Source organism: Synchiropus splendidus, chromosome 15 (genome assembly GCF_027744825.2).
Source record: "Synchiropus splendidus isolate RoL2022-P1 chromosome 15, RoL_Sspl_1.0, whole genome shotgun sequence".
Classification (NCBI taxonomy): Eukaryota; Metazoa; Chordata; class Actinopteri; order Syngnathiformes; family Callionymidae; genus Synchiropus; species Synchiropus splendidus.
The window spans coordinates 1491563-1517165 of NC_071348.1; the positions used below are offsets into that span (position 1 = coordinate 1491563).

The 25603-nt window shown below is 48.9% G+C and overlaps 1 protein-coding gene across 3 annotated transcripts in view; it reads left to right on the plus strand.

Annotated features, from left to right (window-relative positions):
- The first annotated feature begins 1921 nt into the window (after nt 1-1921).
- The window catches only part of sntb1 (syntrophin, basic 1), a 28225-nt gene continuing 4543 nt past the window's right edge, over nt 1922-25603 (plus strand). For 2 of the 3 annotated variants that reach the window (XM_053887003.1, XM_053887005.1), the window contains exons 1-7: nt 1922-2750; nt 7328-7556; nt 15915-16032; nt 16104-16193; nt 17932-18068; nt 18167-18363; nt 23747-23988. In XM_053887003.1, coding sequence (XP_053742978.1) covers nt 2270-2750; nt 7328-7556; nt 15915-16032; nt 16104-16193; nt 17932-18068; nt 18167-18363; nt 23747-23988 — 1494 coding nt within the window. In that variant the 5' untranslated portion in view covers nt 1922-2269. The remainder of the gene's footprint in view (nt 2751-7327; nt 7557-15914; nt 16033-16103; nt 16194-17931; nt 18069-18166; nt 18364-23746; nt 23989-25603) is intronic. The other variant, XM_053887004.1, reaches the window with a different exon arrangement.

A 25603-nucleotide genomic window follows, 5' to 3' on the forward strand; every position in this document is an offset into this window, starting at 1 on the left:
CGCTGAGTCAGCTCCGCCCCACTTCCTTGACTCTGACTCAGGTTTGCTAAAGAACGTAGCTAGAGCCTGGGATCTTCTGACATCCCCTGAATGCAGCAGCGTTTCTCAGATCCAGTCCAGTCTGGTTGGAGATCAACACCCTGTCAAGAATGAGCCTCAAATAAAGGGGAAGAACTTTGTGTCCCACTGTGCTCTGTTCGGATCTGCTCGGCTGAGCTCGGAGCGCTAGTTATCTGCTCTGCTTCTCAGACTCTCTTTCAGGTTACAGAAACTGATTTTATCCTGGCAGTTTTGGATTAGCTGTTCTCTATTTGTGCCACCATGTTGAAATTCCTCAAGAAAAATGCTTTACAAATGCTATGTGGAAAATTGTTGTTGACCCGAATGACTCACCGAGCTCTGCCACGGTGAACAATGTGAACACACCTTTGCTTTTTTACCACTATTCTGGCTGAAATCAAGCCAAATAAAAGATGTTTTATTGCTGAATGTTCTGTCCCAGTCCACACATGCAGTCATGAGGAAGCTATTTAAAAACGAACCACATACTCTGCATATATGTTGACTATAATCTTTTTTTTAAATTCAAAACTGCATATAAAACAATAGCAGAAACAGGTTTACCTCTGGTCTTTTTCTTCCTGGACTCCAGCATCTGAGGGTGTGTGCTGTGAGCTGATAAACACATGAACAGTCTGTTTTGTAGAGTCATATTTTAGGTTTCGTTTCCCAGCTCTCCCCAGTCCTCACGCCCATTAACCCATTGATGGATGGGTAGTTAGGTGAACTACATTCAGAGAGTGACTGTATCCAGTCGAACAAGTTCTGTTGGGGTTGAATCCGAGTCATCATTTTCATCTTCCTGTTCTCAGGACCACTTTTGTTTCTCCTGATGAGAAGTCTGAAATTGTATTGAAGTGAATGACTAGTGATGACTAGTTTCCAGCATCTAGCGCTGAGTGGCCAGAGGGGCGAAGCTCACCCCCCGCTGAGAGTTTCGCGAGACAGTGCAGCTCTCCAGCGGGGATCAGGTCCACGGCCAAAACTCAACCGGCTTGCGTTCACATCTGGGACTTCTGAGACGAAAGAGCTTTGTCTGGGGACCGAACCCCGAGTGTGAAAGCACCCCAAACAGAGCATGGCTGGGTGTGACGTGTGCAGGGCGCCCCCTGCCGCTCACCTCTTGTATCTGTCGCAAACACAACACATGACCTAAGCGCCAAAGTGCAACCAAGGTTTGACGTTTTTCCTCATTCATTGCTAAAAGAGCTTTGAGCGCCACTCGTCAGTTATTAGAAACTTTAGTTTCCCGAATTCACTGGCAGTTGTATTGAAATGTTGAATGAAACGAGCAGCGTTCATGTAGAATATTGAGAAAACGCCACGGAGCAAACGCAATGTCCTGAAGTGCGAATAGCACCAGACCTCGGGATAAATGACCCGTCGTTCAGTCTGAGACCGAAGTGTAGATCAACTGAAACAATACATGTTCAGATACTTTGAGCGTCTCATATCACGGCGTCATTCATTCCCCACGAATTCGGCTGGTCTTATGTTTTGACTGACTAAATTCAAGACCGACTTTTCCGCTGCTGAGGTGTTCATTTGGCTCCCGCGGACAACCAGCCGGGGGCGCAATAGCATTGGTTTTGGGAGCGAATTCCTCAGAGCGCGGAGCCTGACGCGAGTTCCGGGGGTCTTTAAAGTGGTTGACGCCGTCCTCTTGGTTTGTTTAAGGTTCAGCATGGCACACGGCGATGCAGGAGTGTTTTACATCGGAGATACGGAAGCCAGTCGGTGACTGCCGGAGGGGCGGGGGTCTTCTGTTTCCCTGAACTCGCCGAGTGAACCTGCACAGGCGCATTCCTGGACGCGCGTGACCGATCCGCAGCATGAACGCGCAGTTCCACGGAGGTATTTTTAATAACTCTCTCTCGCTCTTGAAGCTGTTTCGTTTGGCTACTATCGCGGCTGAAGACGGCAGTAAACAGTGTGTGTAGCTGGTCGAGATGGACGAGTTTGACGGCCGGTGTCGATGACGTAGGCTCGACCGCTTCCTGCCAATGACCCCGGTGTCAGTCAAGTGTTCGGGGTTGACTGTGCAGTCGGGCATGCTCGGGTTTGAACGGGGGCGCGGGAGCTAACTCCACCCCGCCGGTCGGAAGCGAGTGGCGGAGACGCACCGTGAAGTCCCGCTGGAAACTTCACCTCCCGGTCCAAAGTCCAGCTGGAGTTCACGAGCCAGTCCGGAGAGTTCCCCCCTCCAAAGATGGCGGTGGTGAACGCGGCTCAGGTTCGACAGAGCGGACCCCTGGAGGTCCTGGTGGAGGAGCGCTGGCACAAAGTTTGGGTCCGCCTGAACGAGGAGGCGCTGACGCTGAGCTGCGGGGGCGAAACCAGCGACGGGGTCCCCAACACCGGCTCCTACCTGGACAACAACAACACCAACTCCAACAACGTCCCGCCGAGGGTCACCGCGCGGGTCCCGGAGGCGATCGCCAACCGGAAGCGCTGCGTCCGGGTGACCAAGCAGGAGATCGGCGGGCTCGGCATCAGCGTCAAGGGAGGGAAGGAGAACAAGATGCCCATCCTCATCAGCAAGATCTTCAAGGGGCTGGCGGCGGACCAGACTCAGGCTCTGTTCGTGGGGGACGCCATCCTGTCCGTGAACGGGATGAACCTGCGGGACTCGACCCACGACGAGGCGGTGCAGGCGCTGAAGCGAGCCGGGAAACAGGTGACCCTGGAAGGTAGGAGCGCTCGCCACAACAAGCGCCGTCTGCTGCGAAGTGAGCGTGCTCCTGCCGCGCTGCCGGTCCACATGATCGTGAGCTGAGGACGGCGTGAGGCGAACGCTTCTGGTCTTTCAGCTGGAGTTTCCAGCGTGTTGCGGGATTCAAGCCTCGGTGTGGAGGAACTCTGGCTCTGACCTGATCTGGGCTTCAATCCGAGCAGGGGGCGAGTGTTTATGGTTCAAACTCAAACAGATTCTTGAGTGCATCTAGTGTGACATAGGTTTTCGTGATCACATGGTTATGCACTCCAGCGTTTAAGATTTAAAGTAGCATCATGGTCATGTGACCTATTGTTCTTCTCAGACTGAAGAAGCTCACGTGCCACTCATGGCCCCTGCCTGGGACTGATGTGGCCCCTCTGAGGTTTGTTCTTCTTCGACGGCTTAGCAAGAGTTTTGAAACCAGTTTCAGGTGCTGGAGGGTGCAGGGGATCCTGAGATGTTTGCCCTTCTCCCTGTAGTCAATCAATTCACAGCTGAGACCCTCCTCAGACTGTGGGAACCTGTAGTCACCAAGAGTTCAGAGAGAGTTTCCTTTCAGTGGGAAAAGTTGACTTCCAAGTATCCAGGTTTGCCTCCCGCTGCAGCAAACAAAGGCGGAAAACTTCCACAGCGGAGATGATCCGATCAATGTTGGTTTAGTGGCTCAGTGTAGTGCAGTTGCTGAGCAAAACTGGCTGCACTATGTTCAAGGAAACACTTGAAGAGGAGCTTAAACTTAGTTGTTTCCAATCATTGATGAAAGATTGTTGTTGTCTTGCTGTTATTTTTCATTTCTAGCTGCAATTTTCTTAAAACAAATCAATGAGTTATAAAAATATTGTTTGGGGTCTGGGCATGAACATGTGACCTGCAGGTTTGGTAAAACCACCTGGAGTTTCACAGTGTCCTGAGACTGTGTGTGGTTGCAGCTTAGGTTCCGTAGTAAACGCTATAGTTGTTGTTCATGTTATGGGAAAAGCGTGATGTTTATTACACATTATTTACTTGTGTATTGTACCTCAGCAAGTCATGTTAAAAATATTCAGAGTGCAATGAGTTTAATGGGGCAGCAGGAGGCAGTAGCGTGGCGGCGCTCCTGTGAGACACATGAAGAAGAGGCCAGCAGCAGGGGTGAATGAGAAACACCTCCAAACATTGGTACATCCATGTTCTCATGCCAAAAACACATGAAAGTTGATTTAATTCAGCGAGTCAATCATGTGCAGTGCTTTATAGAGTTGTGTTTTCCAGCTAGTGCTTGTTTTTAAACCGTAAATAAGAGAAAAATCTTGAGCTCGAGTAACTAAACAGATTGACCGGTGGGTTGTTGCTGTGAAGCCTTCAGAGCAGTTCACGTCAAACGTGCTTCCACTCTCGCAGATCATTGGACCTCGTGGCCTGGTTTATGGCCAGTCCTGCAGGTTGACCTTTTGGCCTCTGTCTGAACTTACATGCACAACAATAAGTAGCTTTTGAACCTAGTTAAGACCCAATTAAAAGATAGATTTTGAGTGTAGAATTGAAGACTCTCAGTCATGAGTTTTGGCCACGTCTTACTCACCTACACTCCAAACTTGGGTTGGGATCTGAGGGCTGAGCGTCAGAAGTGTGCCAACACTCCAACCAGCTCCTGGATCTGTGTTCTTCTTCCTGCCTCCTCTCCCCAAGATGGTAAGAACAGAGTGCCCTCCAACACTTACAAACATGGAGCTGATCCTTCCCAGGGGTGCAGCTTTTCTGCACAAGGAAACGCTGAAAGTACAGACAGATAAGGAGGAGGAGGGTGAAGGGGTGAATTTAGTTGTGGTGAGGAAGAGGACTGAGGGACACTGATTAAGAAACTGGTTAAAAATGTAAAGTACTTCAAACTCCTGAGCTGGGTTTGGCTAATGGCTGCCTGAGAGCGGCTGGCGTGTGTGGCCAAACCTGGCCGTCATGCTGCGGCCCGGCTCGAGCGTCTGTCTCTGAATCTGCTGCACTTTAGTGCCCCTGAGCAGGGCACTCTGGCTTCTGCTGACCTTTGAACTTTGGCTCAGCGTGCCGTGGAAATGCTGGAAGGGAGGAGTCACGGCTGCCGCTCCCGACGCCGACGTCACGGTCAATTATCGGCTCCACTTTAGAAAACATGGCGACTGGAACATTAGCGGCGCTCGATGCTCGATGTGTTTTGCCGACACAAGAGGTCGCTGTTCTCGTTCAGATAGCTCGTTTGAAACCCACTCTCTAATTGGATATAACGTTTCAGAACCTCAATTAAAAAAGCCTCTTGTAAGACGCCCCACAGCTTGGACGACACGTCCCATAATGCACTGCTCTCTCAGACTCTGTTGAAGCTTCTGTTTCACTGGTGGTCTCCACCTGTTCCTCGCGGCCTCCCTCATCTCTCCGTCACTGGGTGATTGACACATCACAGCATATACACAGCACTAACCGTTGCATCATATCTGACAACACTGTGAACAGAAACCTGTCTTAACTTTAGCGCCAGATTTCTCATCTTCACGCGCCGGTTTGGTCCACTCAACGGTGATGAGGTCCAGTTGGTATCTGAACGCAGAATGAGGAGCTCAGTAAACAAAGGCGCGGCTCCACCTGATGCAGCGTCCTGACTCACAATCCGTTCATTCAGGTGACGGAGTGAATTAGACCTTTGGCCAACCACCGGCCATTCAACACCATTGCTCAACTTTCCGGAGCCACTTGAGAACATTATGAGCCATTAATGACCTTTAATTGGGCCATCGCTCACAACAGGCTGTTGTTAACCAAGTCTACGGCGGCCAAGTCGCTCATTAAGTGAGCAGCGCTAGATCGTCCCCGCTGAGCTACAGCGCCATTATGCTATTGTTAATGAGCACTAGTGCTTATATCTGCACTCTGCTGTGGCTGACATGAAATATTTGCTTCTTTATTACATTGGATTTAGTACAGCGTGTACATCACTTAGAATCGCCAGTATTTTATTTGATCAAATGAATGGTCCTGTAAATGGAAGCAGGAGAGTCGAAGCAGCTAATGTGAAATATTTACTCACGAGAGCAAGCTGCTCACTGCCGTGTTCCGACCGCGACGACGTAAGTGTCACTCACCTAAAACTTCCCAGTGCACCATCAATTCGTCACCACCAACATGTTGTCCCCAGGGTCCTGTTAAAATCCCAAAGCAGTTGTGGATGACTTGACTCTGAGCAGCGACTTGCTCCATCATGTACCAGCTAATGCTAACAATGCTAACAGTCCAGCCAGCTGGTTTCCGAACTAAGTGGTGACTCAGGTGGAAAAACAAGACAGCGGACGTCTAGTTTGGGCTGGAAACACTCAAGGTGCGAGAACCATAGTTTTGTTCGGTGTGGAACGCCGGCCGCCACGTGGGAGGCAGGGGGTTCACAGCCCAATTAGTGGGCTTATTTAGCCAGTGGAACAAAAGAGAGCACATCTGAGTTCCACCGTCTGATGAGGAAGTGGGCCTGCAGCGGCCCCGGCAAACCTCCCACTATGGGCCGTGCTCTCATTACCTGGGTGTTTGGTCCAGGACCGGACGGCTCAGGTTACATCCGCTCCCCCTCAATAAGAAGACGTTTTTGTGTTTGGTGTTGTGATGCGCGCAAGCCACTCCATCATGGGTTCAGCGCTGTAATGAGACGGCAGCAGCGGCGGTGTGGGTTATTCTTCTTTACGATTGGATCACAGCACTTTTACATCGACCGCAGGTCTGCCTTGTTACTCTCTCAGGCGCTGCATTACAAATGCCACCAGCCAGATGCCAATTCCACATGGCGTGCACCGTGGCTTTGGCCAATTAAGGCCGCACCGACAAACATTGGGCGCAGGGAGAGCGGCTTCAGCACCCACTTCACATCGCACTTTCTGGACCTGTCTGGCACCGCTTCCATTGTTCTTAAATGTCACGGAGAAATGGGCTGAGAATTGCTACCTTTGTCATTAAACGGGTTTTAAAAATGTCATTTGTCCCTCTTGAGTTGATGAATGTTCCCGGCATCAATGGCTCCAAGCCACTTTCATACGCTTTATTGACCTTTCTTATGGGTTATTATTCGCAGGTATTGAAAGCGTCAGCAGAAAATTGTTTTACGTTAAGTAAGATTAATCCCAGACAGGTTTTAATTGAATAGATTTCCTAAGTTATGACAGTGGTTAGTCTTTTGACATGTGGCCCTCGGCCTGTGCTCACCCCTCATGAAGTCAGTGCCGACCTCAGCATTGATAAATGATACTTCAATGATATGTAGTATTATTTTATCCAATATATTTTGATTTGTAGTCACTGTAAAATAGCTTTTTCTAAATAGATTTGTATTTCAGATTTGGTTTTTGCCATGTTTTCAAAATCATCTTATGCTGTTTATCAGTCTCACCTGCAGTGTCATTTTCTCTTTAAAAATACAGATAATCATGTGTATATAATTTATTTATTTAAAGACAAACTACGACAACAAGTGGAGGACAGAACTACCCAAGCCTCTTCATGCAGTAACTCTGATCGTGACCCAGTATATACAGTTGAGTTGACATGATCTCTCTTCCTGTCCAGTCAAGTACATGCGAGAGGCCTCACCTTGTGTGAAGAAGGGCTCCCCGGTGTCAGAGATCGGATGGGAAACTCCTCCACCGGAGTCCCCTTGCCTGGGCAGCACCCCCACCTCCGAGCCCCCCAGCCCCTCGACTCAGCCCAGCGTGCCCCTGCAGGGCGACAGCAGGAGCTTCCCCCTCAGGATGTGTTACGCAACCCGGGCCATGACCACCCCGGACCCTGAGAACAGGTAGGTGACCCATGCTTGAGCATCTCAACACATTACGCTGAGTCATGAAAACCTCATCGCAACAGAGACGAGCAGCAAACAGTATCTGCTGACAGGTGACTTGTCCCAGGGATCAGAGCCCGACACTAGAGCAGCCCAGGATTTTGACAAGGACTTGAAGCTTCTCCCGCATGGTTTTCCAGAGCTCCCAGAGGAGAAGCCTTGTATCCGACTGCCTTGTGATCTCAGCCACTGCTTCTGCGGTTCAGCTTCTCGTCCCAGTGATCTGACGGAAAGTCAGTCGGTCTTGTGCACGTCGGCATGGTGGGAACCTTCCACCCCAAACGCTTCTGTGTTTGTTCACCCGCAGCCTGAGGTGAGATCTTTCGCCTCCAGGTTCCACAAATGACCTGACTGGGTCCCACTGCTGTGAGGGACGCCTCGCCTGCTTCTGTCGACCTGTCGTCCACGTTTGTGTTGCGTGATCTGTGAAGTGCTGCGGGAACGAGCAAGACTGCGGCTCCTGCTTCAGAGGAGAAGGGATATTTTTCGAGACAGACTCTGGATGTTGACGTGCCGACAAGCTAATTGGCTTCTGACATAACGCCAGTCCAATCACGCCGTCCCTGCTGAAAGCTGCTTGGCCTTCTGGCCACCTGCCTCCTGGTGGTCTCCTCGCCGACTTTCATTATCTGCCTTATTGCTGCTTTCATTTCCAGTGGCTCCTTTTTCTGCTGCTGCTCCTATTGATTCCTGATGCCATTTCATTCAATTGCCTCATCAAGTTTAATGTTGCATCAAGAATGGGAAGAGGTTTTATGATATAGTCTCTGTGGATGAAAGTCAAGCGGCTCCAGTTAAGATCACAGCTATTGGTCCTGGATGTATGTTTGATCCCGAGTGTGTGCGCCTTGCAAGGAGCGAGTCAGAAATGTTAGTCGTCTTGTTGTTCCGTGTCGGAGGAGCGGCTCCGTCGCCAGGCTTTTAGCTAGGGTGTTGAAACAGGCGTCCCAAACCCCGCCCCTAACCCACCCCCTCCCGACACACCATGTCAACGACTTCTACAACTTGCTTTGTAGAAAACAAAGCTGCAAAATAACTAGGGTGCCAAATATTCCTCCCAATAGAAAGCAATGAGTTAGTTTCGTGAACGATTGTTTCAAGTTTGGAACTGATCTGCAGTTTCCTCCTGACATCAGCGCCAGCGATCGTTGGCACTTACTGCGAGATTACGGCGGTAAACAAATATGCCGACCGCGATGGCCAAAATATGGTTGCAAAAGGTTCGAGAATCTGCGAATATGGATCATATTCGGCGATATTACTGGACGGAAACACAATTGAATTTAAAGCAGTGAGATGGCACTATGAGCTGGGCATTATACAGGCACTTAGGGCGTCCTGCTGAGGAAACAGGGGGTCCAGTTATGAGCACAGGAGGGCGGCCAGTTTTTCATGTTTTGCAGTTTAGGGCGTCCGCTGGATGCCCGAGACGCCCTCTAGCTAAAAGCCTATTCCCAGTCACACCAGCAAGGCTCCGGTTCTGGAACGTTTTGTGGACTCTTTCGGCGTGTTGTGGAACCTGGAAAGTTGGTTCACACCTGAAAACCAACAGAAGATCCTTGTCAGTGTGAAAAGCCTCAGTGATGCCGTCAGGCGGCAACAGAGTCTTCTGTGAAGATGAACACATTCCTGAAGCCTCCCAGGGTCCAGATGGAAGTCTGGAACGCTGCCAAAATGAAACATTATTTCCTGAAAATGTCTTGTAAGCTTTTTGACAGACCGACAGATGTCGAGGATCCTCTGAGGTTACACTTGGTAAGACCCAGTGTAAAGCCTTCTTGAGTCCACTTTGAGGCATCAGCATGAGTGTATGTGCTGAGATCTGAGCCACAGATGATTCAGCATTGAAGAGCGTGAGCTTTACTCCCTTCCCATCCTGTTGTTACTTGATAACTTGTTGAGTCCTGTTGGCCGGTTGTAGTGACTCGATGTTCTCTCAGTGCAAAAGTCAACTTGTGGAACAATGTTTCACAATTTTAGTTGACGCTTCACCGACTCCTGGAGAAGAGACGTTTGAGGCTGTTGACTCTCTCATTGTTTGATAAGGAGGCTGATTCGCAAACACTGTTTCTGTGGCTCCCAGGATGCGCTGAGTCAATGTTTGAATGGCTCCGTCGCAGAGTTAAAATTTACTTTTCAGAGTTCAACCTGTTGAGTTGGTCCCCGCACGTGATGGCAAGGAAGCCCAGTTATTTCGGGGCATGAAGCCGTGGTTTAATCCCACGGAAAAGACCTTGCCATCCAGGTCATTGCCTTTAATTCCTCCAGTGTCAAACTGTGGCGTCAGACGACTCTGAATGCTTGTCTTTCTGAAGTCGCTCCCTGTTTTTCATCTCGCCTGACGCTTCTTTTGGAGCGGCTTTCCAGGTCACAAGGAAGTGTGGAGGCATCACGGTTCCTCACGGTTCGGGAAGCTTAGTGGTGTAATTACCAGGGTGGATGCTGAGGCATACTTCAGAGCCTCGGTGGGCCCAGAGAGGGTGGGCAGCGATGGGAGGAGGAGGGGCGCTTCAGACACCCTGGAAGAGAGAGGCCAAGTGAGGCCCAACCTCCAGGGTGGTGGGCGGGGCTCAGCGTCCTGGGGAGGCTGGGGTCGTTGGTCCGTGCAGTAGGGTGACTCAACACATACACACACATTTGTATCTCTAGCCTTGTGAGGACCTCTCAAACCAAACCTGTGATGACCCAGTTATTTTGACGTTTTCACCCTCAAATTGAGGCTGTACCTTGTGGGGACCGGCAAAATGTCCTCACAAGGATACACACACACACTCATTAAGGCAGCTAAACGGCTTCAATAGCGCCTCACCTCTGGGTCCTTCCATCTCACCAGACCTCCCTCCATTCCTGTTACATCTCCACTTGGTCGGACGCCTGGGAGCCGCTTGCGTCACGCCTGTGAATGGAGCGATAATGATTCAGCCCATGTCGACGTTCGTGGACACAAAGTAGAAAGAGGGCTGGCAAAACCATGAAAGCGAGCAGAGACTGTCTTTTCAGAGGAATATATACGTTTCTGTGGGAGCTTAACAACGTCAGGGATAAGCTGGGAGAAGAGAGGTGGAAGCAGCGTGGCTCCTCACAGCGTGGCTCCTCACAGCGTGATGTGCTCGCTCCACTTCCTTCTTCCTTCATGCAACAGTTTTAAGGACTAGCTCTCTTCCTCGCAGCGCGGCGACCCTCGATAGACGGATTGGCATTCAGCAGTAGAACCCGTGAAGGTGATGATTAGAACGTTCACACCACAGTAGTTTGAGGTGAGGGAGGATTCCGTGCAGCACGAGCTGGAGACTGGATTGTTTTACAGCTGTAGTAAAAGTTCATTAAGTGTTATTAAAGTGTGAAACCGTTTATGGAGCGGATGACAAGCTGAGACGGGCCGATAACGCTGGTGCTGGACACTGCTTCTGTCGCCGGGCGCTTGATGAGCCACTCCATTTCATGCAGAAAATTATTATTATTGTCGTGAATGCACTTAGGTGCTATGCCTGCTATTGCTTTTCTCAGACCAAGGTGCAAGAATTCCCGAGATATTCCAGGTTTTGTGACCATTTTTTTCCCATTGAGAATGAATGGGAAGAGGATTCACCACTTAAGAAATTTGCCTCCACTTCAACGGCTCACAAACTTTGGCCTAGAAACTCAGCGATAAGCTCAAAACGCAGCCGCACTCGTCCTCTGTTGCCCTAAAAAAGAGATCAGAGTCAAGTCGTATTGTTTGCCCACAAATCAGGCTAAAAAAACCCAGAGATTTGGCAAAAATCAAAAAGTTAGAGTGAGCGACACTGGTTAATGGAGGGAAAAAAAAGTTGTTTTTACGTTTCTAAACTGCGATTGTGGCCACACCGTGGTGCGCAGAAACATATAAATCTCCAGTTTTGTAGTCACACTACTCCTCTCTCGTAAATTGCGCTCAGAATTGCTGTAGCACTTTCCAAATTTGCGGGAGAGTCGCGGAAATGTGGCAATCGCGGATCCGGCCCCATTGAAAATACATTGGCGAGGAGAGGCTGCTGTGTGAAAATCACGGCAAAGTTACTCATTTTCAACTCGCTATCCTGGCTAAACCGTACTGTAGAGACGTGAAATTCGGCTGAGATTCGGCCGTCTGAAGCACAATGACGAAGAAATTTTGAATTCCACTGCGTTTGAGAGACATGTTTTGCTGTTTTTGCCACAGAGATAATATTATCTGCTGTTTTCTCAGTTATTTCAGAAGAATTTTCTTTCATCTTTCAAGTAAATTGTGACGATGTAAATGGGTCAGAACCCCTTCAACCTTTAGACGCCAGAGATCGACCAGAGCGGCTCATGAAGACTGGATAGTTGAGGCTGAGTTACTGCTTTTGTTTTGTCCGACTACTGGAGTTGCTTCATTTACACCTTCATTCCGGGGCGGTTCTGTGTTCGGCAGGGGGGTCAGGCAGCGGCTCATTGTGTTCTGTCGATTTGATCTCTAATTCTGTTTCATCTTGCAATGTGGAGTTTTGGATCACAAACCTGCGTAATTCTTGCTTGTGCTGTTGCTTTGTTTGGAGGAGTTCTGAAGCCCCCGGGTCCGTGCAGGTCCTTCCTGCACAGCACTCCAGCCTCTCACTCTTGAAACGTGTTTTTTTTCCTCCTCATTTCTACACTGTTGGACTGCAGGTTCCGTCTCATGGGCGACTGAAGCGTGGGCTATGAATCTCTGAATGTAGCTGAGCTGAGCGCTGAATGAGGACCATCCTTGAAGCATCACACTGCATCGATCTGACCAGCCGTGATTTCCTTTTAAACACAAAACAATGTGGAGTCTGACGCAATTCTACTTTGACGATATTTACCTTGGAATTCTACATGTCAGAAGTGAATTTTGAAAAAAAAACTCTTGGCACTCTGGCTGGATTGTGTGACGAACTGGAAGTGTAGCTGAAGCACCTTTGCATCCACACTGACCGGGAGTTTCCCACAGTGCCCTGCGTGTGGCTCGACGACGTCCAGACTTTCATGAAACTGTCGGATCACGAGAGCTCTGGAAAGTTTCCCTCAAGTGTGATTCCCTCTAGGCACCACCAGGCCTCCAAACCCAGCCTTCTTCATGCCGCAGTGTTTCCTCTACAACCTCTCACTGCTCCACTTGTTCAACACCCGAGTCTAGTGAGTCTTGTGCAGCTGTTGGAGGAAGGTTTGGTCTCCAGTATCTGACAAGTCTGGGCCACAGTAGTCCTCCGCCACATACGTCAGGATTTTTTTTTAAATGTAATTTAAAGTGCTTTTGTTTTTGAAGAAAAGATCCACAATATTTAGGCCTACAGCTGCTGACCCCTGGACTTGAAGAACGCCAGCCTTGGGTCTCCTAAGAAGACGGTTTTATCGTTGGATATTAGTAGTAGACTGCTGACTCTGCAAAACTCACACAAACACCATATCTAGTGCAAAGGAGGCTAAAAGACAGACGATAAGCAGCTGCTTGGATTAAAAGACAAGCAGCTTGTCTGGTGGCCGCTTTACCACTGAGCCAAAAAACAACTTAAAAGCGACTCGATCCGAAAGATACTGAGAACAGCACTGGACTAGGTGGGTGGTTTGGGATCCGTCCTCAGAGGACGTTTTGATGTTGAATAGAAGTGAAGGCAACAGGCGAGACAACTTCCTGTGCACGCTGTTCCAGCCGTCTGCTGTACCAACGTGTTGCTGTCATCGTCTGAGCTGACGAAAGAGGAGGCGACGGGAGTCGTCCGTCCACTTGCTCGTCCTTGCAGGTCTGTCACACCTCAGCCTGCTCAATAAAATCATAAACATTCCCGGGAAACTGCCGTGCGCTTTAGAACCGTTGATCTTCTCGTAAAGTGGAATCGGTGGTGTCCTACCCAGAAGGGTGAAGTTCAAGGTCACGTGAGAGACATCTTCAGTGTCCAGTTGATCATTTATCATACCGTGGAGGGAGGCCACAGGGTTCCTCCGAAAATGTGCTCAGAAGAACCAAGATTAGTGCGACGGAGGATCAGGGCCACACATAAAAAAGAATAATGCTAACATTGCGTGATTAAAGTCGTAATCTTACAAGATTCATCTGGTAAGATTCTGACTTTGATCACATACTGTAACTACGAGATGATTCTGGTAATATTATGTGATTAACGTCTGATGGTTAAAGAGTCCGACGCTGCGCTGCCTCCGTCAAAATGAACAACGTAGAGCGCCTTGTGAAGCTGTACTTCGGCGTAGCTTTCATAAATAAGGAAGTCCGTCTTTTGGCCCATCAACAACTAATAATAATTGGCGTACGGATGTTGAAAGGACTGTGTTGTTGTTGTTGTCACGAGACTAATGTTGTAGTAGCAGTACGTGATTAAAGTCGTAATATTACGACATTAATCTCGTAATATTACAAGATTAATGTTGTAGTACTAGCATGTGATTAAAGTTGTAATATTACGAGAATGTCGTAGTAGTACGTTAAATCGTAATCAGGTAATATTTTTGTGTGTGTGTGTGTGTGTGTGTGTGTTTGGCCCTAATCCTCCGTCGTGAGAAGAGTTATTTTCGGCTGGACTTGTGGCAGTTGACATGTGATGTTGGTCTCCTGCTTCAGAGGATGGAAAACCTCCAACCTCAGCTGTAATGACGAGTGTGAGTCACATTACCTGAATCACCACCTGACGCTCTAGTTTCCTGGTAGATGTGCACAGAACTTCCCTGGGTTTCAGGCGGGTTGCTCTCAGGATGATGTCACCGTGCAGTTTCTTTTCCCCTGTTGGATGTTTGTCTGGTGAGCTGAAGGTCTGGAGGTCTGGAGGCAGTTGAGTCGGCTCAGGAAGCTGATCTTAATTTGATCAAAGCTAGCGGCGTATTAGCGGCAAAACTAATAGCTTACGGCACCAGTTGAACCCGTGCCAGTTTGCTTCTCATCAAGTGAGGTGTTTTGTCCAGCAAGTTGTGGGCTGTGGGGAATCTGATTCATGTTGAATCTTATTTCCAAAGAGGAAGTAGATGTGTCCACAGATGGATGGAGGACTGAGGACTTGTTGTTGAGTGGATGAAGCTGTAGGCCTGTGTCACCTCACACTGACTGTGTTGGACAGCAAAGTCGGTAGAAAGAATGCTCCCGCCTCCATTAAGATTCAGATTCAGAGGATGAGTCGTTGCTTCAGAGGTGAGTCAAGTCCTCACTTTCTGATTCAGTATTCTCTCAGCTGGTGATCAATATTCAGGCCTTCACATTAACTGCCATTTGATTATTCTAAAGAAGGTTCAGGCTGCACAGGCCTCATGTTTAGCTTGTGAGAACCGAGCATCATAATGTGGACCAGTGTTCGTCCCAAAACAACACAGATTCATGGTACAGAAGCAGCTTCGGGAGAGTCCAGCCGAAAGCTAGTTTTTCTGCTGACGCTGCGGAAGCAGAGGCTTCCAGTGAAGACGTCCATCAGGTCTGGGCCCTGACTTTATTAAACTCTCATTCACTGCAGTTTTGAGGTGGGAACAGCACCTGCAGCAGAGCGAGCGATTTCAGGGAAAAGCCAATTCGTCACACTGGCTGGGGCTTTTCCTGTGGCTGCTGGTAAAAAGCTGCTGAGGAAGCATATTTTCAGAGTTCAAACCACCCAGCACCAGAGTCACTTTGCTCCAGCAACACCTGCTGAAGTGAGTCACTTCAGCAGGTGTTTTCACGAGGCCCCACCTGACGGACGCTTGGCGTGATCATCCTCTCACTGCTGCTGGTGCTCAGTGTTGGCGAGTTCAAGGAGGCCGTGAAGACACATTTGGAGACCTTACCTGGGGATGGAACCCTCGTCCCTGAGAGTTTGGCCTGATGCTCCAAGAATGAAGGAAAGGACTTGCAATATTCGAGTCACACCACCTGGCCGCCACATGGTCGCCTGAAAACAAAGCCTCCTTCGTCTTGTGAGTGTTAATGACATTTTGGACCCGCCCACTCAGGCTCAGGAAACTCTTGTGTCGGCGCAGGGAAGGTCCATGTGATTGACTGCCAACGTTTTCTCCCTGAACCTTCCTGAAAAGTTCATTCAAACAGCCAGCAGAAGTTGTCTACCCTGTCTTGCCCTTGCCCTGAATAACAGCGGCATCAAAGGGAACAGGAACACAGAGCTTTGCTTCGCATATTCTTCCTCAGTCTTCACAACCATCTACCCCCTTGCTGACATTCAAATGACTGGAGAGGTAACATCCAGTGGATGAAAGAGCCACTCGGTGGGATCAAAACTCTGATGCATTCAGGCCGAAATCCTCCCACTAGAGATTTGGAAATATGCCAGGAGATGATCAATCCCCTCCCTCTTCTTCTAGTGAGAACTTCTTCATCTTCTCCTCCAGGCAAGTGGAGCTGCACTCCCCCGACGCCAAGCACACGGTGGTGCTGCGCTGCCCGGACCAGCCTTCGGCCCTGACGTGGTTCTCGGCCATGCACTCAGTCACGTCTACCCTCACACAGGTCTGTCAGAGTCCGTCATCACTGATGCGGCGCAGTCGAAGCGCTTGGAACAGTACGGTCTTTCATCGCAGCAGGGTCAGGCTGAGGTCATCCAGAGCATGGCCAGGACGGGCGTGGCGGGCAGCAAGGAGATCCGGCACCTTGGATGGCTGGCTGGGAAGGTAGGAGTGCGCCTGGAGACTGACGGTGTGAAGTACCATACAGTCACCCAGGGTCTGGAGCCTGTAGTCATTTCTCACATTTAAAGAGGTTTTCGCCACTTATTACCAGTCTGTGTGTGTGTGCATGTGCGTGCGTGAGTGAATGTGTATGTGTGTGTGTGCAGAACTCATTATGTTCCACTAGTGAAAGCGGCGTTTCTCCTTCTCCAGACATTTATGAGATGATCCAGGGCTCAAAACAAGCCAGCACCTCCTGAATGTTCTGATTACCAGGGGTCAAATTTAAGGCATTTTACCTTCAGTCAACTAGCCTAAAAGATCCGAATGAAACGCAGCGATATTCAGGCTGGGGGGGGGTGACTGAAGCACCCTGTTGACCTGCCTGATGCTGCGGGTGGGAAGGGCAGTCACACGTCACCATCCTACTTCTGACGCCACTGTAGCGAGACAGACTTCTCCTCAACACTATGCGCGGATTCTGCTTTCATATTAGCTTCCCCTCTCTTCAGCCAACATTTCCGGAGCACTTCTTTGTGGTGCTGCAGTTTTTCATCATAAGAATCTATATTTAGACGTGTGTGAGAGAGTGTGTACATTTCTGCATTGATAGCGGCACAGCTGCACATTCATACCTGTCTTATTTAGCATTAGTGTTGGATCTTTCAAACGCAGCACAAAAGTGTCTCTCAGCAACGCACTCTCATGTTAAACAGCCGACCCTTGACCCCGTAAATCCCACATTTTGATTGGCTGCTGTGGAACTTCAAAGGTGAGCTTAAGCTTCAACTGAGCTGCAGATAAACTCATAATGAGCGTGGTACAATGAGAAAAATGCAGTTTGCATCTGTGTGTACGTGTGTGTGTGTGTCGGCTGAGTTGGGAGATTAGCAGTGTGCGTTCGCAGATGAAGCATGGGGGGCGCTCTGTGTGCAGGTGAAAGGACCAAACAAAGCAGATTGGACGACGGTACCTGCACACCAGCTGGGTACATCTGCAGAGGTGGAAATGGTGAGAGGAGTGCTGCTCGTCCTGGGCTCCTCCACCGTTCCGAGACAGACCCCAGACAGAGTTGACCTAAAGAACATTCTGTTGTGAGGGAAGCGCGGCCTTGCTTTGATTCAGATGCTGCCCCCGCGACCTGCTACCGGACGGCTGTGCGATTCTGCAGACTCCTCCTCCTCACACGGGGCACCAAACACCAGGCCTTTAACTCAGACTTGGTCCTGCTGTCAGGGCTGATCCCAGCGTTGCTTCTCACGTCCGTAACTACCCAGCTCGCTCTGCTACGTTTCCATCAGCATGAAAAGTGCTCGACAAAGATTGAGTGAAAACGGCACTGACAGAACCTGCTCTCCAATTCACTCGCTCCTATTGAGGCTGACAGTAGCTTTTGAGGGGTACAGAACAGGGGTGTCAGGGAAACCTCAGTGGACCCTGCACTTTTGATGCTCTCTGCCTGTCATGCAGGCATCACAAGTGGAGCTGACAAACATATCCAGCCACTGACAGGTGCCACCATATCTCGTCACCGTCTTCCCCTCTGCAGCTGCCGATGTTCGCCGCGGTACTTTCCTTGCCATAGTGAGTTGGTACAGCACACTGCAGGAGGCTGGAGGAATGTTTCCTGGCCTGAAGTGATGTGTGCCTCCGTCGTGGCGCTGTGTCTTCGATGAGTGAACTCAAGAATGTGCCGTTGTTTCAGAGACGGTACTGACGTCATGTCTACTTCCTGCCTTAGACGGAGACGGAGAAGCAGAGCTGGAGGCCAGTTCTGGTGGTGGTGACCGAGAAAGATCTGCTGCTGTACGACAGCCTCCCGCGGGGCAAGGAGGCGTGGCAGAGCCCGGCACACATATACCCCCTTCTGGCAACGCGGTAGGGCTCCATATGATGACGCGACTGCTCTTTCACTGTGGCAGTGCACGATGGGCCGCGCCAGGTGCCGTGTGACGCTCACTCTGACGTGTGCCTAGGTTGGTTCACTCCGGACCAGACCGGGGCTCACCTCACTCCGGCACCGAACTCTTCTTCGCCACCAGGACGGGCACGCGCCTGGGCATCGAGACCCACCTGTTCCGGGCCGAGACCACCAAGGACTTGTCGCTGTGGACCCGGCAAATCGTCAACGGATGCCATGCGTCTGCAGAGATGATCAAAGAAGTCACCACCAGTAAGTCCGGCTTCGCTCCAGAGTCTTTGCGGCACAAGTGCAGCATGTTTCGGTGAAAACAAAGAGCTCAGAATGGCACAATACGGTCTGTGATCGGTGCAGCTCATTAGCAAAAGCCGAATGGGTAATTAGAGCCGCTAAACAACCGGCAGATATGAGGAACTCTTCATTCATGTTCACCTTATCTGTGTCAGCATGTGCATGTTTGGCATTGGGAATTGGCTGCCCTGGGAATTCCATCGTGATTCCTCCCCCTCTGCCTCCCTCACTCTGCTCCAAATGTCCTGGGAACGGCTCTCCTCCTCTGCTCCTCCCCCGGGCCTCCCTCCCTCCTCTCCTGGGCCTCCCCCTCTTCCTCTCCTCCTCCCCCGGGCCTCCCTCCCTCCTCTCCTCCTCCCCCAGACTCGCACGTGAGGTGGAGCACATCCAGCCGAGGTCTGTTCTCCAGTCCTCCAAGTTTTTGGCTCCTCCTTCTCCTGTCTGTGAAGCGGCTCCAGACCCAGCTCCCGGATGAGACACCGTCTCCGCCTTATAGAGGAAGTTTCTCACATTTATGGCATCAATAACTCTGAATAATGGCGTGAGCTGAGGCGGACGCCGAGCCTGGACAAAAGCAGCTGCGTCCTGGGCTGCTGTCATCTAGTCATCAGGAGGGACGGCGGGGAATTATAAATAATTTCAGCCTCATTTCACCGGAGCCGGTGCGATCAGAGCGGCCGCTTCTCTCCCAGGCCGACAGAGTAGCGGCGCGGGGTAATAGCCCGGCTGAGATAAGAGCGGAGCAGAGTTGGCCACGGCCCTTGATTATAAAACTTGAGGAAATAGTGGGGGACTGCAGTTTTCTGGATGATGCTCATAATCGCAGCGGGAGATGAGCCGTGTTCAATCCTGCACGTTATTATCGTAATGGTGTGATGCGGAACGCACGGCAAACACGGCGGCGGTCGGGGCTGTCATTTGGTAAAAAGGTTTGGGGCCAAAATATCACTTTGAGTGAAGTGGACTGCTGTGTGTGGAGCCCGGCGGCGCCACCTGGCTTCTGTGGCCGCGCAGCACAGACCGCCATCTTAGCCTCTGTTCTGGGTGAGTTGGAGTGGTCCAGGGACACGTGGACGAGCCAATCCTCCCAAATGTAGCTGGAGTCACCAAACTTTATTATGTCTGAGGAGCACTTTGTTGCACAGCCAGCAGCGAAAACCGCAGCAACACAAGAACCAACAAGCACGTGTCTTGTTATCGGATATTTCTGACGTGTTCTAGCACAGACTCACTGACGTGACTCTCCATGTTCTCCTTCTGTCACGGCTTTCTGTTCATATTTCAGTGTTTATATCCATGAATACTTTAGTGAATTTCAGTGCTTATTTGTGCTCATAATTCCTATGATTAATATATAGTGTGATTTAATATATTACATTTCTTTACTTTAGTAATTTTTTAATCAGAATTATTTACTTTCCTTTCAATATATTTCCTCATTTGCTTCCACCTTAATCTCCTTTCTACATCACATCTATATGAATTATTTCCGGTATAGCTTTCTCTGTATGAATTTTTCCCATATTTCTGATATGACTTCTTTATTATTTGTGCATTCATTTGCAGTTTGTTTTCTTGACTCAACATTTGTCAGTTTATTTTGTCAAACCACACGTTTCCAATAGCAGCATATCTCTGCGACCGTGGCAGAGTCATCTGCAGTCACTCACTTCTCTTCAGGAAGCTGAAATGATTTGCTCCACTGCGTCTTCATTTCTTCCTCCCTGTTTTCCTATTTCCATTTACACGGTGACTCGTGTCCCCGTTATTATCTCCTCAACTTGTTCCTCTTGTCACCGCATGAAGCCTTCCTGAGCCGACCGAGTCCAGAACCGGTGCCGTCGCCACGTGTAACTGACGGGTCTGTGTTTGAATGAGTCATGGTTCAGAAGTGCTCCTCCTCTCTTTTCATCAGTGTGAACTGTGAATCAATCCCGCGGGAGGTTCAGGCACTGAGTGACTCCAAAAACTGATTAAGTCTCAATCACTTGTCGCGTTGTGAACAATCTCGGGCACTTTGAGACCAGGTTTGAAATTTCACGGCACCTGAGCTGGAGAGCGTCGCCGTGGTGACGGAGGCCGGAGTCGTCTGCGCAGTCATTGTGTTCCAAGTGTTATGATTGTGATTTTGTTGAGGTGTGAGGAGGTGCGTGACTTGGTGTCGTGTGAGTGAAGGAGCAGCTTCCTGTGTCAGGTCTGCGGCTTGCTCTCGTGCTGGAGTCTGTGTTTTCAGACCGTAGGATGTATTATTTCATTCTTAATGTAGAAGCTTTTTATCCTCCAAGGTTTTCACGACTGACATTTGCTTAGACGTCTGTTGAAGAAGGCATGTATTAGCCCAGCTCACTATGCATTGTCTCTGTGAAACATTTGTTTGCACTCAATTTGTTTTTTTGTTTTTTTTTACATCATATATAATTTTAAAATTATATGTGTTTTTTCATTTAATTTATTTATTTCATTTTCTCCATTTTTCATTCTTTTTTACTTTTATTTTTTGAATGTATGATTATCAAACTTGGCCCCAAACTTTCGTCAACATCCGTTCCGAACATCCCGAGTCATTAAGGAAGCCCTGCGTGATCCTCGTGTAGCGCTGTTGTTGTCAAAGGTGACGGCTGATTGTTTCAGAGGTCGCCGCAGCCCATGATCAGCAGGTAAACACACTAATGACTTCCCCCGCGCTTAAAAAAGCTATTTTATCACAGCGATGGCAGGGAATTGACACAATTAACCTTCCGCAACATGTTCCATTCATCACCAGGGGGAGCACTTTGGGGAGCAGGTTGGGCTTTAACTGCTGCTCAGAGCTGCAAACCCAGGGTTTGGCCCACTTCCAGTGTGAAGGGTTTCCAGGTGTCGTGGATGAGTCCCGGGTCGACTGTTGTCTCTTCCATCAGCCTGGTGACTCGTGTTGCATCCCGAGGAGCCTGGGTGGCTGCAGTGCGTGATGAGTTCCGAGCCCAGTTTCACTCTCACTGCTCTCTTGAACAGACCTTCTCAGGTGTCATCTGGGTCAGAAGGTTTCCTACTTTTTCAACTTCATCGCCCTGTGATGAAGAGGCTCTCAGCTTCATCAAGGAATTGGACTGCAGCTAGAGATAATTCCCATATTTCAGGGTCATGATTTTGGAAAAAAAAACAACCGTGATATTATGGAGGAAATTTATATTTAAAAAAAACGAATTTGTTTTGTTTATTAAAAATTTAAATAATTGAACCATAATTTTCCAATTGAGAAGAACATCATCGGCATAATCCTACACAGATTGCGTTCAGATTGAAGTGGTTTCGATTTAGTCGAGCAGAAGAGACAAGTCAGAATGATCCAAATTTCCAGGGTAATATATATAGTAGAATGCGATATGCAGCGCCACCCGCTGGTGCGTTTGCGGATTGCAGTCCAAGTAGCTTCAGCGCTCATGGCTGTTTCCAGGTTAAGTAGCAGATGCGGAGATACAGTGTCCGACAGCGTCCAAAAGTCCTCTGGCTCTGAGGAGCTCTTCTCTCAGTTCCTGCAGTAGATGATATAGTGTTCCTCGGGTGACAGTTATTGCCAGCATGTGTTCAGAAACACCACCTTCTCTTCACATTCGTCTCCTCCCTGCTCCTTCTCCGATTAAGACGAGTTATTTTGGTGATCCATCATGACTCACAATAGCCACAGCTGCTTCTTGTGTTCTGTTTTCAAGCTGGCTTGTTAGTTCAACATAAATAAGGAGTCTCAGCTGCTGTCACAGCGTGTACGTCTGAAATGAGTCAAGTGGTCAAACCCCGCTTGGCGCCAGACGCCTCTGTGGGCCTGATGCCGATTGTGTTCGTGCCCAGTTGAAACTTGAACCAAACAGACTTTGACAAGAGTTGATCGGTGGCTCGGTTGAGTGACGCCTGATGTGATGAAGCTGTCAGTGACACGCACTGTTCACTGGACACGTCTGAGTCTGTCGTTCCTGCTGAGTGACAGGCTTCATTCTCAACAAGATCAACAGTGCTGAACTCATGTACCGCCGTTCGTACGCTAGTACTTCCAGTAAAGCAGGATACACGCTGTTTCAGGATGAAATTCCTCAACTCCTGACAGCAACAGTGAATTTGTTTTCGTGGAGAGAATGTGTTGGAACGGATCCAAGCGCCTAGCACCTATTTAGCTTTTGAGTCAGTGAGAGTCGGAGTCCGCTGGCTTCCTTCAGGATCAAGTCTTCCGTTCATATGTGTATTTGGATAGAACCCGCCCTACGTGTTTTTTAAAACAGAAACTTGGCATTGAGCACAGATTAGCATTTGGAAGCTAATGCTAAGCTAAACACTAGCTTAGTGCTTTTATAGTTTTTCAGCTTCAAAACATTTACTGAACAAGTCATGTTTTGATAGAGCGAGTGGATATAAAAGCCCACTGTGGCTTTAGTCCATCAACTGAGACTCGCTGTCAGCGAGTCCCAGTTGATGGTTGAATGTAATGAAGTATAGTTTGAGTCACAAATGACAAACAAGTCCTTTGTTCTTGTTGCTAAGCGAAGCACTTGGCTAGCGTCCGTTACTAATCACCGACTTGGGTCGCGTTCAGAACATCTCAACAGACTGAGCACGTTTCCATTCCATCTGCTTTGTTTGAGCTCAGAAACGTTGGTTCGGAGCCGTCAAACTTCAGCCTAATGAACCTTCAGTTTCGGCCGCGTACACACCAAGTGAAGCCGGGAAGCGAAGTCATCTCCTGCCGACTGCTAATGTGCGCGAGCGTCGGCCTCCTGCGGCGAAGCCAATCATTTCACCAATATAAGCCAAGTGCACTGATTTGAGTGTCTGATAAAGTGGGGTTGGACCCCTGTTGTTTGCACAAAACCCAGGAGGATTTGAAATATTTACATTAGAAAGGGCTGTTTTTCACGGGAGCTAGCGCTCATCCTCCCAGCCACACCCACTCATCTGTGATTGGTCAGAAGGAAACCTTCAGCCTGCCTCTGCTGACCATTCACCACAAGGATCATCTCACGTGTTGACAGTTTGTCAATGGTTTTCACTGACCAATGAGAGCAGTTACTTGCTCGATAACCACATTATTGAAATCTACTCCTTGTCTTGTTACTTCACACGTGATTATTGCTCACCTTGGGATTAATAGGCAAATTAGTTTCTCAGTCTTGCTTCTACTCTGCCATTTTACCTGTTTTAGCTTCTTCAGTGTTCTGCTCTTATCCTTCAGTTATTTGCCGCGGCTCTAATTATATCTCATTTCAAGGGCCTCTATTTTGTTATTTCAACCCTCTTCAAGGTCTGGAGATGCTTTTGTGTTTTCATAAGTGGCTTGATCATATGTGGTGAAGCTGAAAGTCTCCTCACGCTGCAGGCTGCCTGTACCTGGGTCAGGAGTGTCGGCTGGTGATCCACTATGAGCAGGGCTTCTCTGTGCTGGCGGACCCCAAACACGAGGACGCGGAGACGGAGGAGGAGGTGGAGGAGGACAGAGGCGCCGTCACTCCCACCAAGCCCACGGTGCTCCTCTCGTACCCGTACGAGAAACTGAAGATGTCCTCGGACGACGGCATCCGGATGCTCTTCCTGGACTTCGGAGGGAAGGAAGGCGAGATCGTGAGTGTACTTCCTTCACTCCATCTAAACTGGGGTTGCTGTTGTCACAGTTTCAGAAGGTCTCCACCATTGCACCCACTCAGTGACTTCATCTGAAGTTGAAGTTATCTGGAATAATATTATAGTTCAAGTCTGAGTCCTTCACGCTCATCAAAGCAGTTGAGGTTGCAGGAGAGGTGAAGAACAAGCTGAGCCAAGAGACAAAGCATTTTCCAGTGTACCAATCCTCCTCATGTTTGGTTACTGCCTTTCATTTATCGTATGCTTAACCATTGATTCATATACACCAAAATATTCAAGGTTTTTCGTAAGAATTATACAATCATTGTTTCTACTGTAATACAATACATTCATATTTATTCTACTATCATGGAATAAATACTTCACCAGGAACCTGCATCGATACGGTGCATATATTTCTTCATATTGATTTTGTGATTTATTTTTTGTTTAATATGTTATTTACATCTACTATTTTTCTTATTTGATGTTATCTAACAAAATAAATAATGAAAAATTAATAAATAATGAATTCCCCTTTAGATCAGAAAAAAATTCTCTGTAAAAGCAGTGTTAATCAGTTACTAAAACATATTCTGCTGCTCAATATTTTGCTGAAAACATCCTAAATCTGCGTCTTCAGTTTGGGAGTATTTTAGCAGCTAATGAGTCTCAACCTCAAGGTCTGCAGTTTAATCCACCAGCAGGAGAGTGATTCATAATTGGTCCGGAGGGCTTCTTCATTTCGGTGCTAAATACCTCTGTAGTCCTGCTCCACTCTGGTTAGTGGGAAGGGCCTCGGAAGAGAAAACCTCAGGTGGCCCAAACTTTGTTCAACATGCCAGGGTGCAGGCTGTAGCGGATCACCGAGTCAGCAGATGTAAAGAAACGGAAGATCGGAAATTCAGTAGCTAAGAGCAGAGATCAGAGCGAACACCCCGGCTCCCATCATGTTTGTGACTCAGGGAGGCTTAGCGTCACATTTCAAGACCATTTCAAGACTGTTTGCTCAGGTGGGAGGTCAGAGAACTGCTCAAAACTAAAACATAATTCACTCGAAGGCTCTACATATACTGTAGAAGCACTCTCCGGAAACATATGAATTGTACCTGGACTGCAGCAGACAGCTCGGGTTAGAGTGTAAGAGCTGAGAGAATGACAGTCCTGGTGTGGGCAGTCTCTGTCACTCACGGGCTCCAGGAAGAAGTATTGTCACGGACAAGCACTCGGCGCGAGGGACCCTCAGCATCAGCCCGTAAACACCAGCATCGTCTCTCGCTAGCTGGCTCTGAAGTTGAATCGACACCAGCCGCCGTGATTGAAAAGCCTTTCAGTTGTCAGAGAGCTGATCTGGGATCGACTGAATCCCAGCGCTGATTCAGTCCCCAGGCAGCCACGGACGCCGCCGATGGCTCATTAGCTGAACATTTGAAAGTGACTGAGTCGTCTCGCGGTTTTTGGCAGGAACGCGGCTCTATATTTATCTCGACAGCAGCACTTCTCTGTGCCATAAACAAAATCTCCCTTAAAGCGTGGAACACAGAACGTTGGAGTTTCAGACAACAAAGGGCTGTTAGGAGCCTATGATGCTCACCATAAGTTCAAACAGTTGCTT